Source organism: Seriola dumerili, unplaced genomic scaffold, assembly GCF_002260705.1.
Source record: "Seriola dumerili isolate Sdu_G_001 unplaced genomic scaffold, Sdu_1.0 BDQW01000169.1, whole genome shotgun sequence".
Taxonomy (NCBI): domain Eukaryota; kingdom Metazoa; phylum Chordata; class Actinopteri; order Carangiformes; family Carangidae; genus Seriola; species Seriola dumerili.
This window is the reverse complement of record NW_019174424.1, coordinates 4974865-4992330: the sequence shown is the minus strand read 5'-3', so window position 1 is coordinate 4992330 and position 17466 is coordinate 4974865. Positions and strand designations below refer to the sequence as shown.

At 40.7% G+C, this 17466-nt stretch overlaps 3 protein-coding genes across 7 annotated transcripts; 1 reads left to right on the top strand and 2 right to left on the bottom strand.

Annotated features, from left to right (window-relative positions):
• Nucleotides 1-718: 718 nt before the first annotated feature.
• On the top strand, nucleotides 719-3520 carry LOC111227183 (methyltransferase-like 26 B). Its single transcript, XM_022752608.1, has 7 exons — nucleotides 719-757; nucleotides 849-1051; nucleotides 1278-1440; nucleotides 1594-1653; nucleotides 1769-1836; nucleotides 1947-2025; nucleotides 2108-3520. Exons 2-7 carry the CDS (start codon nucleotides 852-854, stop codon nucleotides 2153-2155), a joined length of 618 nt encoding a protein of 205 aa, XP_022608329.1. The 5' UTR covers nucleotides 719-757; nucleotides 849-851; the 3' UTR covers nucleotides 2156-3520.
• hgs (hepatocyte growth factor-regulated tyrosine kinase substrate) lies at nucleotides 3517-12601 on the bottom strand. Of its 5 annotated transcripts, none has more exons than XM_022752599.1 (20): nucleotides 12473-12509; nucleotides 10783-10867; nucleotides 10521-10596; nucleotides 10247-10339; nucleotides 9170-9293; nucleotides 8440-8492; nucleotides 8135-8203; nucleotides 7867-7991; nucleotides 6792-6903; nucleotides 6511-6609; nucleotides 6329-6424; nucleotides 6175-6213; nucleotides 5909-6073; nucleotides 5576-5789; nucleotides 5305-5477; nucleotides 5078-5218; nucleotides 4489-4672; nucleotides 4181-4317; nucleotides 3897-4079; nucleotides 3517-3727 (listed from the first exon to the last, which is right to left on the bottom strand). In XM_022752599.1, exons 1-20 carry the CDS (start codon nucleotides 12507-12509, stop codon nucleotides 3626-3628), a joined length of 2307 nt encoding a protein of 768 aa, XP_022608320.1. In that variant the 3' UTR covers nucleotides 3517-3625. The 5 variants fall into 5 exon arrangements, with proteins under 5 accessions (XP_022608320.1, XP_022608321.1, XP_022608323.1 ...); XM_022752600.1 differs by having other exon boundaries at nucleotides 3626-3727; nucleotides 5576-5786; nucleotides 12473-12601; XM_022752602.1 differs by having other exon boundaries at nucleotides 3626-3727; nucleotides 6792-6876; nucleotides 12473-12601.
• Nucleotides 12602-14680: 2079 nt separating this feature from the next.
• LOC111227182 (claudin-4-like) lies at nucleotides 14681-17418 on the bottom strand. The gene is made up of 2 exons (XM_022752607.1): nucleotides 16766-17418; nucleotides 14681-15731 (listed from the first exon to the last, which is right to left on the bottom strand). The coding sequence occupies exon 2, from the start codon at nucleotides 15536-15538 to the stop codon at nucleotides 14891-14893; it is 648 nt and encodes a 215-aa protein (XP_022608328.1). The 5' UTR covers nucleotides 15539-15731; nucleotides 16766-17418; the 3' UTR covers nucleotides 14681-14890.
• Nucleotides 17419-17466: the final 48 nt, after the last annotated feature.

The following is a 17466-nucleotide window of genomic DNA, read 5'->3' as shown; positions in this document are numbered from 1 at the left end:
TCTCAATGCACAGAGAACAAATAAAACACAAATATTCAAAGGATGAAGTGTGGTCAGTCATGTCTTAATATTGACGTGAATAGAAATGTTATTACGGATTATACTATTATTCCTTAAATATAAACTTTTTAGTAAAGGTTTTTGGGCTAAATATAGAGAAGTATACTTTATTTATCAGACATACATTATTTTTATGGTACAGTTTTTTACCATTGGGAATTTGATTAACTCTGGTCATGCATAGCATCCAGTGTCCTGGATATTTGATATGTATGACAACAAATTATCTTCGTGTTCAATTAAAAACCCTAGAAGTGAATACAATTCTTTTCCCATTTACAAAATCACTGATTCATCATCATCACTTTTCTCCACCTGTTCATTCTCCATACCAACTTTGGCATTATTACATTACTACTCACAGTCACAGAGGGCCTAGACATAAATTATATGATACAAACTCATGCAACATAACACTACACATTATGGTGATGATTATCGTGTTGATTTGTATTGGTATTAATTGGAGTAGATAAAATATTCAGACAAACCTTTTATTGTCTGGATTGAACTGATCTCTGTCTCTTTGTCTGTGTCCTACCTGTACCCTACCAGTGCTGGACACGAGGGAGAAGCACAGACGGAATCCTCTTAACCAGGTAATCTCTGCAACCATCTGCTGTTACAGTCATCCACCACATCCAGCCTCCACCAATATGCCATTTCCCAGCTAGTTTGTCAAGCAGCACAAGTGAAGGTAAGAGGGATCCTCTGAGAGAGAAAATCAATGCATAGGCATGTCAGCACAACATAACAGAGTGACATGTCCTTCTGCTTCTTTCCCTCAGACCATGCTGCTGTCTCCTCAGGCAGAGAGGAACTGGCAGGATCTGTGTTCAGTGCTTGAAGATGTGTTGGAGGACCAGTCCCACAGGCAGTTGTTTGCCTTAGAGCTGGGCTCTGGAACTGGGCAGCATGTAATACGCTTTGCCCAGAAGATGCCCTTTGTCACCTGGCAACCATCGGACATCAAAGAGGAGTCTCGGGACAGGTTTGTGTCTTGTAGAGAAAAGCTTACAGTAGTTATATGCATCAGACACATTCAACAATCTGTTAATGATCCAAATGACTGGCTAGAGTAGTGACACTGTCAACTGTGTTACAGTAAGCTTCACTGGCAACACTTCACACAGTAATATATGGATTTGAAAGACTTTAATGAGAATTTGAGAAAAAAAAAAAAGAAGTAACATTAAGTCTGCATGACCTGTTTACAGTATCAAGGCATACATTGCTGCAACCCATGCAAAGACAATACTGCAACCTGTCCACCTGGATGCCAGTGAAACGTGGGAGAAATGGGCAGGCCTTCCTCGCAACTCGTGTGATGTTATTATTGCTATTAACTTACTGCAGTACAGCTCCTTCAAAACAGCACAGGTGGGCCTAGTCAACTAAAAACAATGTTGAGCTAATAAGCTCAGAAAAATAATGATGTTGTGCTGCATTGGTTCATTTATGAAACAGAATCTCAAAATTCTTCCAATGAGCTGATATCTGGTTCTCTTTTTTTTGTGTTGCTAATTTTCTAAGGGTGTTTTCAATGGAGCGGGTCAGATGCTCCGACAAAATGGTCTTTTGATAACATATGGGGTATGTGACAACAGTAGTTTTGAGTTTATTAGCATCATGTCATTGTGAAGACGTAACAAATGGCAACACTGGCTTTAAAAACAGCCTGTTAAGATTTCTCTTAAATATGTTTCAGGTGTATGCTATCAATGGCACCATTACACCAAGTTGTAATGAACAACTGGACGCAGAGCTTCGAAACTTGTGAGTGAGTTTCTATTTTTACTATAGTAACATACTACTACATGACATAAGTTTGTTGGTGGCTTTGCTGGTATGATGTAAAGAGACTGACTTGTCCATGTCTTACACAGGAATCCTGAGTGGGGTCTCCCAGACATGGATGTACTGAGGCAGCTGGCCTATGGGAACGGGATGCGTATGGAGAGGATAGTGAGTCACATACTGTAGTTTGGGGTAACTACTTGGTAATAACCATATTATAGCTTTGACACCTGTAATGTTTCATTTCCAGGTTGAGATGGAAGAATACTACAAATGCCTCATCTTCAGAAAACTTTAAAAATGCCAAACTGCGCAACAGAGTTTTAAAAATGTTCTTATTTGTACTGTAAAGCCCAATTTAAATGAAACACTAAATTTCCATAAAAGTTGTCAAACGATATACTGTATGTCTTTCTTTTCAAATTCTAATGAAGGAAAAAAAGAAAAACAAAGGCAAGTGGACAATAAGAACCAGATATTTATTAAATATAATTTTAAAATTACTTTTAAGTCAGACAGATCAGTATGATGGAATAAAGAAGTTCACACATGGCAACTGAAAGGTTACAGAAATCACTTGGGTGTGTGATACATACATGCGGGACATCATGTTCACCCTGCAAGCATTTCCACATCTCTGGAGAGCCAAGTACACTTGAGAAAAGATTGCCCACCTTACTTGTACTTATTATGTAGCTATCCTCATCTGTGACAGTTACAACCAAGTCATTTTAATAAAAAAAAAAAAAAGGGGAAGGGAAAAAAAGGGATGCAGGATACTTTTAGAGTAACTGGACTGTTTTAGTACGCATATCTTATGGTCTGTAGTTGTGTGATTCAATGATTTCATCTATGCAAGTATGTTTAGTGATGATTAAACAACCAATCTGCAAATTTTCTAGTTATCCTCCCACAATGTATAACAATGTAATGTAACTCCTGCCACATGTTTTATCCTCTCAGAAACTACATTAATGAAAGTTCAAGCAGTGCACAACAAATAAAATGCCAAAACAAGACTGTTGACCCTAGTTGTGTGTGCATCTGTTTACATTAGAACGGATGGAACCGAAAACTACAACTGGAATGTCAAGATGTGAACCTGATGGAGATGTGAGTTAGTGCCATTTATTTCAGGCCGTTGACTGTGCCCTCATTCTTTATCCACACACCCATAACCTCTCATAACAGCACATACAGATGTCCCTCAATCACTCCCCAAACTGTTACGATAGGGTGTAATAATTAACTTCCATTCCAGAAAAGAATTCAAATTTTAACATGCATTTGCTTTAGAAAAATATGAGGCAAAGGATGGTTATGTCTGTTTTTTCTCCTCAATTATTATCATATTTTCTTATTCATTTTAACTTTATTACCACTGACTATTTCTGAGCTTCAGTTATTCATTTAATAAGGAAATACTACATACTTATCAGCTGGAAAGAGGGAGAAAGAGGGTGTAGGGGTCTGGGTTATGGTGCCCTCCCTTGCAGCTTCACCTCACTTTCCCATACTTCAGTGGGGGAGAGGCAAGGAGAGCAACAGCTCTGCAACATTATCACAATATTTCACGTTGCCACAACATCACAGCTAGGTGGAAGGTAGGAGGTGTGTGTGTGTGTGTGTGTGTGTGTGTGTGTGTGTGTGTGTGTGTGTGTGTGTGTGTGTGTGTGTTTCCAGAGGGCATCCTCAGAGTCCAGAGGGAGGGGAGAGACCAAAGGAGGAGAGAGGGTGTAGTGTGTGAGACCTTGCAGCGTATGGGCTTTTAGTCAAAGGAGATGAGCTGCGCCTCTGCACTGCCCGGCAAAGCCTGAGGGTTCTGCTGCTGTGCCTGCTGCTGCTGCTGTGGGCCACCAGGGGGAGCCACCTAGAAGGAACGGAATGATCAAGTAATAACAGAAAAATTAGTGAAGACTGAAATAACCTGGATGCACTGAAGAGTAAAAATAAAGATACCAATCAATGATTAACATAGTTTAGCTAATTTAGCACAGTTTGTTGGAAGGTAATGAAGAAAGAAATAATAAACCACTGACCTGCTGGTACATGGGCTGCTGGCCTGGCATGTACGGCTGCTGGGGTGGCATATTGGGGTCTTGTCCCGGCAAGGCTGAAATCATGTTCTGCATGGTGTATGGCTGGTAGCCCATGTAACCCATACCATTAGTGGGGGCAGCCTGGGACATGGGAGGCATACTCTGGGCCTGAGAGGCCACATTCTGCACAAAACCAGGACAACGTTTAGTGGAATATTTCTTCAGCATTAAATATTCAGACAGTGTAGTGTGTGTAGTTATCAGAAACTGAATGTCAAGCAGACCTGGTAGCCCTGTGTAGGTGTAGGCTGATAGTTGGAGTAGGGTGGACTAGTAGTGGGTGGAGCCTGACTGGGAGGAGGAGCAGGCTGCCCATTGGTGCCTGCAGCTTGGTACATGTACGCATTAACCATATTGGGATCTGGAGGGAGCACACACAGGAGGATACTTGAATTAACATATTTATGTATCATATCAAATGCTTCATGGCTGAATGTAATGCAGATTTTTTTTATTTCTCAAGCTATCAAGAGTATTTGAAAGCTTTCTATCCAAGTTTCCAGTTTATCTTTCTTCTTATTGACTTCCTCACCTGTGGCAGCGCCGGGCATGGCCTGGTACTGTGCTGGTGCAGTCTGCCCAGGCTGGTTCATATAGATGTTATGCATAGGTGAACCCTCCACAGAACCAGCAGGGCTGAAGGTGCCCGGGTAGCTGGGTGGAGCACCAGGCTGGTACACCACCCCTCCTGCCACGTTGGGGGGCAAAGACTGCATCTGTGTAACCACACATACAGGCATTATCAGAGATTTATTCCGAAAGATTTATGAACAGTTAAATGTGGTGTCTAAATTCCCACATCATTTTAATTACAATACCTGGCATTAAAAACAAAACTTAACTGTTAATACTGCAGCCCAAGTGTCTACGGCTTTTCATTCTCATGTGATGTGCCTACCATCTCATTCAATCTGCTAACAGGTAACATTAGATAAGATAGCAACTGTTTGGGTTGAAATCCGACATCAGGTATCAAAAGTGCATGACTGGGACCAGTGCTGTAAGAGAGGGCTGATTAACTTCTGGACTAGGACATGGTAGTCTGACAGTTCATGATGAAATACGCTGTAGAACCGCAGCTAGTGAGATCAGTGTGGCATAGGTCAGTGCACAGTGTGTACCTGGGCGTAGGGCAGAGAGAAAGCAGGCATCTGGGCTCTCATCTGGATTGTGTGCTTCTGCTGCTCCAGGCGCATCTGCCTCTCCTTCTCCTGCTCCTGGAGGCGCTGAATGGCCAGTTGTCTTTGCATCTCCAGGTACTCCTGAGGTTCCAAAACAAAACACTTGTGAGTATGGTAATGAATAACGTATCAACGTGCATTCTAACTGGAGAGCCTCGTTTCATCACCTGTTTTTTCTGCCTCATGATCTCCAGTTTTTGTGCCAGCTGGATCTGCCTCTGCCTCTCTGCTTCCTCTGCGGCACGGCGCAGCTTCTCTCTGTGTTCGTCACGAAGGGCATTGAGAGCTGCCCGAGCATCACGCACCTGGGCCAACTTGTCCTGCAGCCCCTCGTAGTACACTGCCAATGACATACACAATGCGATGACTGAGAGCTTAGACACAAAGGGAGACAGAGATGCATAGAAGCTCGCACACGCATGAGCAGCAAACACTCACATCGTTTCTCATCTAGCTGGTTGAGGATGTCGAGCAGCTGTGGATGCATGTTGTTGATGGATTGGAAGAGGGAGAGCACAGCACTGTCATTGGTGATGCTGCGCCCACGCATGTGGTTGCTCTTCATGCGGTTAAGGAAGGTGGTGACGGCGTTCTGCAGAGCCTTCAGAAACTGCTCATGGTTCTCCTCTGACTCGCCGTTCTGGTACTGCTGCTAAAGGTGGAGGCGACAGGGAAGCAAAGTGCAGAGAGTCATTTGTGGTTTTCCTTCTCCAGTTCCGCTAGACATAAAACTGCTGCTTGTTACATCTACTCAACAATATTTCAATATACCTCCACTATGCTGACTGGCTGGACAGGGACGTGGCTTTCTACAGGCTGACTGATTGCAGGAAGTGGCTCAGCCAATGGCACAGGGGCAGGGGCTGAGGGGGTGGGACTTTTGCGAGCCTCTTCCTGTTTCTTCTCCCAGTATGTTCTGTTCAGGTAACGGGCCAGCTGGAATATTGTGACACAGACATATCAGTATTGTAAGTACGATGTAGTGTATCCATTAGTCTATAATAAGGTACTGTAGTAGAGAAGGACAACATACGTACCTCAGGGTCTACATCTTCAGCTGATGGAGCAGAAGAGTTCTAGAGAGAGTGCATAGTTCATAGTGGTCAGTAAAAAAAGATAATTCAATCATTTTGAATGATTAAAAAATGGTCGGTAGTGTAGATAATTCATTTTGCCAGGGAGAAGTCTTACCACAGGGGAAGTGTAGAGGGGGTTGACTGGTGGTGCTGAGGAAGTCACCGGGGTGGGATCAGCTTTGGGATACATTGTGTATGAGTTCTTTTGCCTCTGTAAGTGCACATACGGTTTTGGTCAGTTTTTCTCTTTAAACAGGCTGTAAAAACAAAAAGTAAAATTTCAGCTGTGCAACCCACCATGCGCTCCTTCTCCTCAGCCTCACTTTGGGAAAGGGCAATGGCCAGCTGCAGCTCCTCCTCCTCCTGCAGTGCTGCCTCATCTCTCTTGGGTGGCATCTGGTGAGAGAGACGAGCAATGGTGAGACCAAGGGAGTGAAAAGCAGGGAAAAGGGAAAAAAGACCAGAAGAATAAAATACAGCAAAAGGATAATTAAAATACATTGATGCATATGTGTTTTCCCATGTAGAGTCCCTAATACAGATGTCAACTAAGCCATCTTATTTTTCTATACAATTACCTGTGACTGTTGGGACAGCGGGCTGGTCAGGTATTCGGGAGGCAGTTCAGCAGAGCCTGTGGGTGGTGCTTTCCCTTCAGCTTTCCTAAGTGGAGGAGAGAGGGAGGGGTGGCTGGTGAGGAAAAGGGATCAGGGAGGACAAACAACCTTGTAAATCAGAGGAGAGAATTCCGTTTGAAACAGCAAGCACTCTCCAAAAACAGAACAATACCATAAAACAATCAGGGAATGCACAACTCTGTATATGCTGCAAAATTCTTTTAATTTGCTATTGTAATAATAGGACATGTTTACAAATTGTTAATCTGCATTCAGACTTGGATCTGCTTTTAATCACACATTGTAACGGAAAATCAAGTTTTGGAGAATTTGTGTAAAGCTTGAAGTCAGTCAGACTCATTACCACTGAGATATGGCATAATTTTGCAACACTGTTCAGAGTATATGCAAGCCGGAATCATTTAAATTACACAGTGTGTTCTTAAATCAGGGTCATTTATATCATAAAAACCATAGGATATGCATAAACAATTAACTTTTTTCAGGGTCATCCATATATACTGTGTACCAAATTTGGTAAGGGCTGGATGAAATATATTGTGACGAAAACAAAATATTTAAGAAAAATACATTAAAAATGGCCACATGCTTGCAGTATTCTCTGCTGGCCTCACGTTCCACTAAATTTCAAAATCCTTTTTGATGTAACCCCACTGAATAACTGGAAAACATGACCTCTTTGACAGAGGTAACACAATAAACATATCAAGACAAATTGAGGTTCAAATCACGGATAAAGGTGAGCAAAGATAATTAGATGGAGGACCATACACTTAGACAAGGCAGTGCATTAGTCACTTAACCCTAAAGCTAATGGTGATACAGAACAGATGTAAACAATCTAACCTTGTGTATCTAGGCTCCACAAAAAAAATAACACAACATGAGCAGGAGAATAATTTACAATACCAGAAATATCATGCTGCAACTAATGAGGTATTTCTCTACATTGCTGGAGACAGATATAGTGGTATTATTAAGGGCCACCATAATTCAAACTTTTCACTGGACTCACTTGTTAAGCAGCTCAAAGCAGGGCTCACAGACACGCACTTCCTTCTCGATCCCAAACTTTGGAATGGTGGAGTACTTAGACGAACACTTGCCACAGAAAATCTGGCCACAGGCTCGACAGTGGTGCTGGAAAAGCACAGAACAGAAATCGAGGTCAACTTCCGCACATGCGCTACACACACACACACACACACACACACAACGCTGTAACTGAATGAAGAAAACCATATAATCTACAAGTGGCCTAGTTAAAAGGAAGCAAGGCCTACCTTTCTTGTCATAACTCCAAACTGAACTCTGCACCGGTGGCACTCCTCAGCATCAACCCAGTCAGGGGCCTAGACAACAAACAGACAATCAAATATTACTAAAGATATGATGATGCAATAAAAGAAAAAAGAAGCAAATCACTGGAGCTCGGAGTACATACAGCATATCCTCTCTTCTAAATAGTTCACCAGCATTTAATTTTATGGTGTGCATTTAACATATAATTCATGCTGCTTCTACAGAAAACAATCACTTAATAAAGCAAACTCTACTACAGTGAAACAACAAAAACTAAATGTCTCACTCTCTCTGCTGCAAACATCGCATCACTCTCCTTGAATTCGGGGAACACATGACCTGTTGAGAAAAGAAATACAGACTTGTTGAGTCTACAGTATGCTCCTGGTTTCTGCAGTGTTGACCAAATAAGATGGAAGACTTTTTAAGACCTTTTTAATACCATCTGTTACACCAAAAAACAGTAGGAACAACAAGGTCTACAATTATTTATGAAGTATATCCATTATATGTCATATTTTGTCTGTAGTTTCCAGCTGTATATAACTAATTCCTAGTAATATATATGTAATCAATTAATATGACCTGGACCCAGATAATCCCGTCACACCAGTCTCACTTATAGTTTATAAATATGCAGTGTCTTTCAACAGCCCACAACCACATAGATTCTTTCTAAAGCCTTTTTTGAGTAGATGGAGTTAAATGTTTTTTCAATGAAAATTCAAAAAGGACTTTTCAAAACCTTCAGATATCCTCAAATAATGAACAATATGCAAACAATATGTAATAATTGCTGTTTAATACAGGACATCAGTTTAAAATATTGTAAATGTAACTGTTTGAATAAATAACTTTAATGTAAACATTTAAATGTGTCTTTCTTGAATTTAGCTGTAGATAAGACAAGCTTGGAAATATTTATCTGGGTCATTATACTTTTGGAGATCCTTAGGTTTCTTTTCAAGTGAGTGTGACAATAAAAAAATACAGTATATGCGCATGTGTCCACTTACCTTCCACTTTCATAATCTGATATGTGTCTTGAACCACCTTGTATTTGGGTTCGTTGCGGAAGGCGTGAGCCCAGGCCTGGATCAGGTACAGAATCTTGTTTCTGACATTTGGTTCTGTCTGTTTCTGGTGGTAAAAGAACCACACAGAGTCAAGCAAATGTGTCTTTACACCTTCAAGTCCTTCTTGTTTTGATATTCTACATTTCTGTTGTCACTCAACAATGGTATGACTGAGCAAAATGAATCAAACAACACTGCCTCCAATAACAAGAAGTCAGGTGGGAAGTCCCTTGCTTTGGGCTGAAATACCCTCCTGTCACAAGGCAGTGACATCATCAGGAAGTCAAAACCAGCATGGGCCGCAGGAGCCTGGGTCACATGGTACAGCTAGGACCCAATCAAATATTGCTAGCTCATGCTGTAATGCAGACTGCTGCCTGAAAGCAGTGAGCAGATATTCAAGTCATGAGAGCGGTGGGAAAGGTAATAAAGCTTCCAGCCAAAATATGGTCAGACAACTCATGCTGTCTGTGTTTAAGAGGTTGAAAGCACTATATCCAAACTTTCCACAACTTGTTACTCTGATGGAGAAAGGTACAGGACTAAAAATATAGTTGCACAGACATTAACCTTATGAAAAATTTGTTGTTAAATCAATTAACTGAGATTTTCTGCTTTTCTCTGTTTTTTATTGTTGTAAAGTGAATACCTTTGTGGTCGAACACCACAAGACATTTGAGGATGTCAACCTGGACTGTAATAAACAGTGGTGAGTATTTTTGACTACTTTTCGTTAACTAAACACTCAATCAGTTATTCGAAAAATGTTCATTGGGTTAAATAATGATTTTTAAAAAATGAATGATAAATCTGATTCTAAAAAGGCTGAAACTGTTCTCCAGTCCTTTGTCAGCAAATTTAACTTCACAGTACTGAGCACAACTTAAGTCAAAACTTGTGCTGTGAAAGAACTAGATTGTTGCAACGGATAAAACAGAGAGTGGGAACAGTATATTTGAGATTGAACAGCATTGTGACAACAGTGTGATGCCTAAGAAGAAAAATAAAATCAATGACCTTGAGTAGGTCCTTCAGTTCCTCCATGGTCTGTTTACTCGCCACCTCATCATGGACTGTCTGGCCACAGTTCTTCACTACTGACTCAAGGACCTGAAGGGAGAGGTCACATTATTATTCACTGACAAAATAGCACATTAAGACAATTAACATATACAGCAGAACTGTAGGTTTCCAGTTAATTAAGTTTAATTTTTTACATGTTATAATGTTTTTTTTTTGCCATCTGAAAAATAATTTAGCAACAACATTTTCAACTTTACACAGGTCTTACCTCCAGTGCATACAGGGCCACGTGTGGATTTTTGTCATTCAGCTTCTTCTTAATAGCTCCAATAGCATATTTAGCTCTGCACAGACAAAACAAATACTGCTCAATTGAAAGTCCAGGTGATAAAGTTTTTGTTTGTTTTTTTTTGCAAAACACACTTGTTCGGTTTTCTTATTTTTTTGTTAAAGAAAGATAAACCTAATAGTCAAATGAAATATTTGAATATGTATGCAGACAGAAGTTGGCAATTCGCAGAATCACTCACTGTGTGTCTCCTTGTCGAATTAGATCACAGATCTGCAGAATCGATTCCCAGTCAGTCTCCAGCAGCAGCTGACTGGTGGCTTTATCTGCAATTAATACAGATGGTTGAAGATGTAATATTGGTATATTGTCTGGTTAATATCTGTCACACAGTATCTGTCACACCAAACCAACATGTCATTAAAAATAACAAGCTTCCTCCATTCCTAAGGAAAGGATTATTAGGAACACCTGACCTAAACTAATGCAGTCTAGCCCTGAACTAAATCACACTTTCATGAAGGTTACAATGTTCAGTTTTGGTTGAAACTGTTTCAGAGAAGTGTTACTTTACGGTCATTTTAAAGGCTGAAGTTGGTGGTGCAGTTGAATTCTCTTTCTCTATACCAAATCATGTTTCTAATATTTTAATCTAACCTCACTGATATGAATAAAATAAAGAGGTAGCTGAGTGCATTTATATGCACTGTATCTTGTGGATTTCTCCTCAACTACTAAAGTGTTCTCTTGATGTGCTCTCTTTTCTCTTTGATAACTATTATATAGTAATTACAGAGTCATTAGATAAGCTACAATAATTCTAATGGCATAAATACCTACACAAATATGGTCTTATTCCTGATTCTATCTTAAGAGTTGAGACATCTGATTTTGTCGAAGCGGGAAACTGCATCAAACTTAAAAGATAAAAGTTTGTGGTAATTTGACTGACTGTATCTTTGGCAATATCGAAATATGCACAGCTGTGAAAGTGTCAACTCAGGATGTTGTAGTTCTGCTTTGTACCCAATCATGAGAACCTGTGTCAACATCTAACTAGTTTAAGAAGTTTATTATGTAAACCAGTGGTTTATCATCATCTGAGGGTTTATGGAGCACTGCACCTTATTCTTACCCCAGGGGCCCCTGGCAGGTTAATCTGGCCATCTGTGCCAACTGCAATTTAGATGTTAATGATGATCTTCCTGTTACGAAATTGATTTTTTCTATAATCTGATGTCCATTGACTGTCCATTTTCAACACCATTCATGAAACCACCTACAATGCACCTGCACGGTATGACACAGTTGTATTTTTCTTGGGATAGTGCCATGATAAACTACTTATAACCATCTGACGTTAATTTTACCAAGTGTATTTTAATGGTAAGACCTCTAATTCAGTGTAACGTTGATCTCTACAGGGAAGCGATAAGCAGCTTGCTAATCAACCTGTTGTGGACTTTAAAAACTTAAGACAACACTACAGGTTATAAATGATATGTTGTGCTTGGCTGTATGCCTGCCCTGAGCAGCCGAGTCATGTCAGGAGTTATCCGGTAACATTGTTACTGTTACGTTTACATATTATGATATTTGCTCATCTGAAGAGGGTCGACAGGCTGTTTTCTTCCTGACTAACAGCTCAAACATAACATAATAAGATACTGGTTTAGGTCGATTCTGAGTAAAAAAAAAAAAGGGGAGGGGGGGGGCAAATAAGACTGTACTTGCTACTTAGCCGGGTTGCTAAATTTTGTGAGCCTAACTGGGCCTCCAAACAATAGCAGCGAATTTGTTAGCAGGCTAAAATTAGCTAGCCTGAGAGCCACAGCCCCAGCGTCTGTCAAAACAATACGCTGGAAAACATCGCACTTTGACTCACAGTTGGCTAATAAACCATCAACTTGACAAATGTGTGGATAACTTACCGAGAAGCCTCTCAAATGTGCCTCCACCCTTCCCCATATTAGATTCAAGGTGTCAAAGTCTCGGTCAAGGAGTCTTGTTTGGTCAACGGGTCCTGATATTTCCACCGCTGAGGTTAGCCTGTTAGCTGCTCTGTTAGCCACGGAGCACAGCTGTGTAGCTCTTCCTACTTCCCGCTTCCGGTAGAGAAACAGCAACGCGGAGGATTTTTCTCCCTCTAACGACCGTTAAATGAAACGGTAAGTACATTCTGGAGAAACTAAAGTACTTGCACTGTATTAAAGTACAGTTTGAGAGTCCCTGCAGCACTTGAGTATTTGACCTACATTTTCCTCTTCTTTATACGTAAACTGCAGCACATTTCAGAGAGAAATATTGCAGGTTTTGTTCGACTACATTTATATGCAAGGTTGGACTCCGTCAAAAGCTAGTTTTAAAACCTTAACTGTTTTAATTTATATAAAGCTCTATCAAGAAAATAAACCTCAAGTGAGTTGGCAGCAGGGTGATGTAAAAAAAAAAAAAACCTTACTGAAGTGTCTTGCTTAGATTAATTCGTTTTGGGGTTTTTTTTTTTTAACAAATAAGAAAGGCTGGATTAGCCAGGGTTTTTGGCCATGATGGCTCAGATGACCCAAAAGACCATGGGCCCGAAAATACTACTATTACTCCATATGGTTTTGGTCTATAGAGTTTGATTAATTACAAATTTGTTTGAAATATGTACCACTTACATTATCAACTGTGTCGTCTCCTCCACCCCCCCTGTCTTATAATACGACTCTGTGTCAAAAGCTAGTTTTAAAACCTTAACTGTTTTAGTTTATATGAAGCTTTATCAAGGAAGTAGACCTTACTGAAGTGTCTTGAGTATTGATTGTTGAATCCTCACCAGCTCCACCTCTAGTGTTCTGTAGTTGATCCTGTGGACGGTTTACAGTGAAGTATATTAGCAATGATTCATTAATGTCCTTGTGTTCAGTATTGTTATTAGAATTGTGCTGGTACCATACCTTAAAGCTATTTTAAGACACTCTGCTGGTTATTTACAATGTAAATGGTGCACTTGTTTCACTTTGTCTTGCCCATTACAACCTTACAGTAAAATAGCACATATTGTTTTACTGTATTCACAACATTACTCCACCAACATTAGTATAGGCCTACTTAGGTCATGAATGAGTCACTACCTGGCACTTGGGACACTGGTACCCATTGTTATTGTGGTGCTGTAGTGCTCAATAAAGTGGCATTGTATTGCTCTGTCCACTGCTGTTACTGACAAAGAAAAAAACTGATGGGGCAACGTATGCCCTCGCAGCTATGATCAAATTTACTCTTTACAGCAGACAGAAAGCAATTACTGGGGCATGTTTTCTATGCAATTAATGCAATTTAAGAAATTTAGCCTGGAAAAAATATTGGCATTCTGAAGCAATATCATGTCAATATCATGTGGTTTTTATTTCACTGAAATTGTTTTTGAAATTCTCTGCGGATGATCATTTACTTCAAAGTAAATGAGCACAGAATCTGAAGGATGACTGCAATGCTTGTGAATAAAGATGTTTTCCACTTTGGCCTGTAAATCCCACATTACATGTTCACACATGCAGACATCAACGGTACATACAGTGAAGGACTCAAACATTATGAGGGTTGATGTGTTTTAATAATGTCATCTATAATTCAGCCTTTGAATTCTTGTCCATTTAAATTCTGACAAAGAGGAGGAGGTGTTTTGAGCTGCACTATCTATAAGACTGTTCTGGTTTACTGTACTTATACAGTACGATAGAAGGAGTACCAGGATTTTTTTTGTTATGAAATAAAGATAAAGAAAAGTTTTTCTTTGTCCCTGGTACAGAGTAGCTGAGACAGGGAAGAAGAGATGGAAGATAGGAGATGGACAACCATACACACACACACACACACACACAAACATACACACTTCTCAACAATATGGCACCACAAGCAAATCTACACACATCCCCATTGTTCTATTGTTCTTTTCAGCAGAACACATAGTAGCATTTACACAAACGAGCCAAACAAAGATTTTTCTTTTAAAACTACTATGCTACTTATTTCAAACACATATGGTTGTAAGATTTTTTTAAGTGCTTTTATATCTGTAATTGTACAAATGTGGACAACACAGGTTTGGACAACCAAAGGTTTTATTGTATTTTACACTGACAAACAGAAAAAATGTTATTTGAAGATATCAGGTATGAAATAATAAAATGAGTTCAATTTTCCCTAAACAGCCTCCTGCGGCTTTTCAAAGAAAAAAGCAAACTGGAATAACATTAAATATAAAATAATTACAAGGAGCAAAATCAAGAAAAGAAAAAACAGGTTTGTCATCGTTTGGGGTGGATTTGTGAGACTTGAAGGCATTCAGACATTTTGGGAACTTAGACATAACCTTTGACTTGTGTAGCAGGTGCCCTGCGAGGACTACTTTCTCCACTGCTGAAGGTGGGAGAGCCTGGGATGCCAGGTGGACTTGACCCAGCATAGAGCAGAGATCCTCCAATAAGGAGCAAAGCTGAAGCCGCCCAGCCAATGTATAGGGCAGGGCCAAGCTCACGCTTGTGTGGAGCCGCCACATGTGGGTCATAGAAATCCCTGATGATGGAGTGGGCAGTCCAGCAGACGGGCACAAGGTAGAGGAACCCTGCAATGGCAAAAAGGGCTCCAGAGATGCGAGCAATACGGGCCTTGAGGCTGTTTACACCGATGCACTTAGTGCACTTGACTCCTAGGACCCCCAGAGCCAGAGCCAGGCCACAGAGCAGGATGGAGAACACTGTGAGGCCCCGGGCCGCCTGCATGTCACTGGGCAGAGCCAGTAAGCTGTCATACACCTTACACTGGATCTGACCTGTGTTCTGGACAATGCAATTCATCCAAAGGCCTTCCCAAATGATCTGAGCTGTCACTATGTTGTTACCGATGAAGGCAGTGACCCTCCATAGGGGGATGGCACAGACTACCGCCCCACCCACCCAGCCTACAATGGACATTATTAGGCCCAGCAACTGCATACCTGTGGTTGCCATGGTGAAAGATGTTGTTTGAATCAGATGGATTTGTCTTGGTTTTATATCAGTCTCTGTCTGTTGTAAAGGGCCCACGTATAGTCCCACAAAGAAATGTGACAGTCTATGGAAATGTCTTGCTCCACCACTGGATCCTCAGTCTGTGGGGGATGATGTTGATGGGTTCAACTTGGATTAGACGAGGTTGGGTATCCTGAAATTCAGAAAAAACAATTAGAATAAATTTCAATTCATTTTTATTTAGCATACAAATACCTTGCAAAATTTTACAAATACAAAAATATCTATAACTTGTTACTTTTTACAACAATTTACAGCATTACAGCAGCGTATGTATGAAAAGACTAATGGAGCATATATTTATCATAAATATTTGGAAACAGGCTGGGAGGCCCATGTTTAGTGGATTCCAGTAAGAACCACAGAGAATAGCCCTCTTTGACACAGCTGTGGGTGTCGAGCTACGCCTTGCCGGGTGAGTGGATTATCTCAGAAAAACATGAGGAGACTCTGAACACAAGCAGCTTTCATGCAGGCTTGTGGAGTGGGCCAGGAGGACCTGTATCATCTATTTATCCACATTTTACCACTTCTGTGAATCAAACCCTCCCTGCACAAGATCAGTTCAACAACTGATTCTGATAGACGAATAAATGTCAAGGGGATAAGTTTTACTCATTATCAGATAAGCACTTATCCATCTGGGGGGATTATTACTAGATCTGATAAGGAAAATTACAGCCTGTCTTGTGAGTAGGCAGATAATAATATATCGTATGAATCCAAGAAACCAGAATAACCATTCAGACTGGACTACATTCTCCCACTGTTACAAAACATTGTGCATAAACTCATGGAAATGAAGTCAAAGTCCCTCAGTGGCCTCCGAAGGCCCCCAGACCTTATCCTTGGTATAACTAATGGCTCTGCCTATTAGGAGTAGGATACTTTTCAGGGAACTACTGCAGTGACGCAAGAGCAATTAGTAACATCCCACACACCTCCAACACTGAGACTATCACCACTTAAAAAGGGATATTAAATTGTGACACAGCTAAACATAATAGAACAATTACTGGGAACATCCATTATATTCCATCAAACTCATCACATAAATGTACAGCTTTTAATCACACAAAACTATCAGTTTTTCCATCAAGTTGTTTTTTCTGTGTTTTTGGAAATGTCACTAATGCACTGATAGAGGATTTGAGCAACGATATTTACCTCAAATGAAGTATGGTGCACTCTCTTTGCTCCCCTTGGTCCACAGCTTAGTGTTACTGGTCCTTTGCTTGTGTAGATCAGCTGTGGATGTCCGCAGTTGTGAATGACAGCCCTGAGAGGTCAGTTTAGTCCACAGGAAGGCTGGAGAGCAGGGGAGGCTCTAACTGAGAGGTCAGGTGAACTGCAGCAAAGGGGGTCGATCAGCTTCGACATCTAGGACTGGACTGGAAAATGGGGCTGCCCTCCGAGATGCCAGCACAAGTCTGTGTGGCAGTGGGCAGAAGCATGCGCTTGTGTGCACGACCGTGTTATTGTGTGAATGCGTGAATGTGTTTGAGTGTGTCTCCCAGTGCCTGGTGTACGAGCACAATGCCCTGCTGTTTTGCCGTGCCCTCCCTCCCTGCTCTTCGTCAACCTCTGTCCCAACCCTGCATCCCCTTATATCCATACAGCAACCCATTTTCTCCTCTTTTTCGACTTTGACTCACTTGTTTATTTATGAGTGCCTTCTACCCTTTTCAATCTGTTTATGGGTTTCATTGAAATTTTCAAGTGTAGGCAGTCAGTCCTTATGCAACCTCTTGGTCCCTCTTCTGATGGAGAAATGTGGTTCATTGTGGGTTTTCATATAGATTTTTAAATTAATAAATATATTTATCATACTGCATAGATAATAAAAAGATAATTTAATACCAGGAATA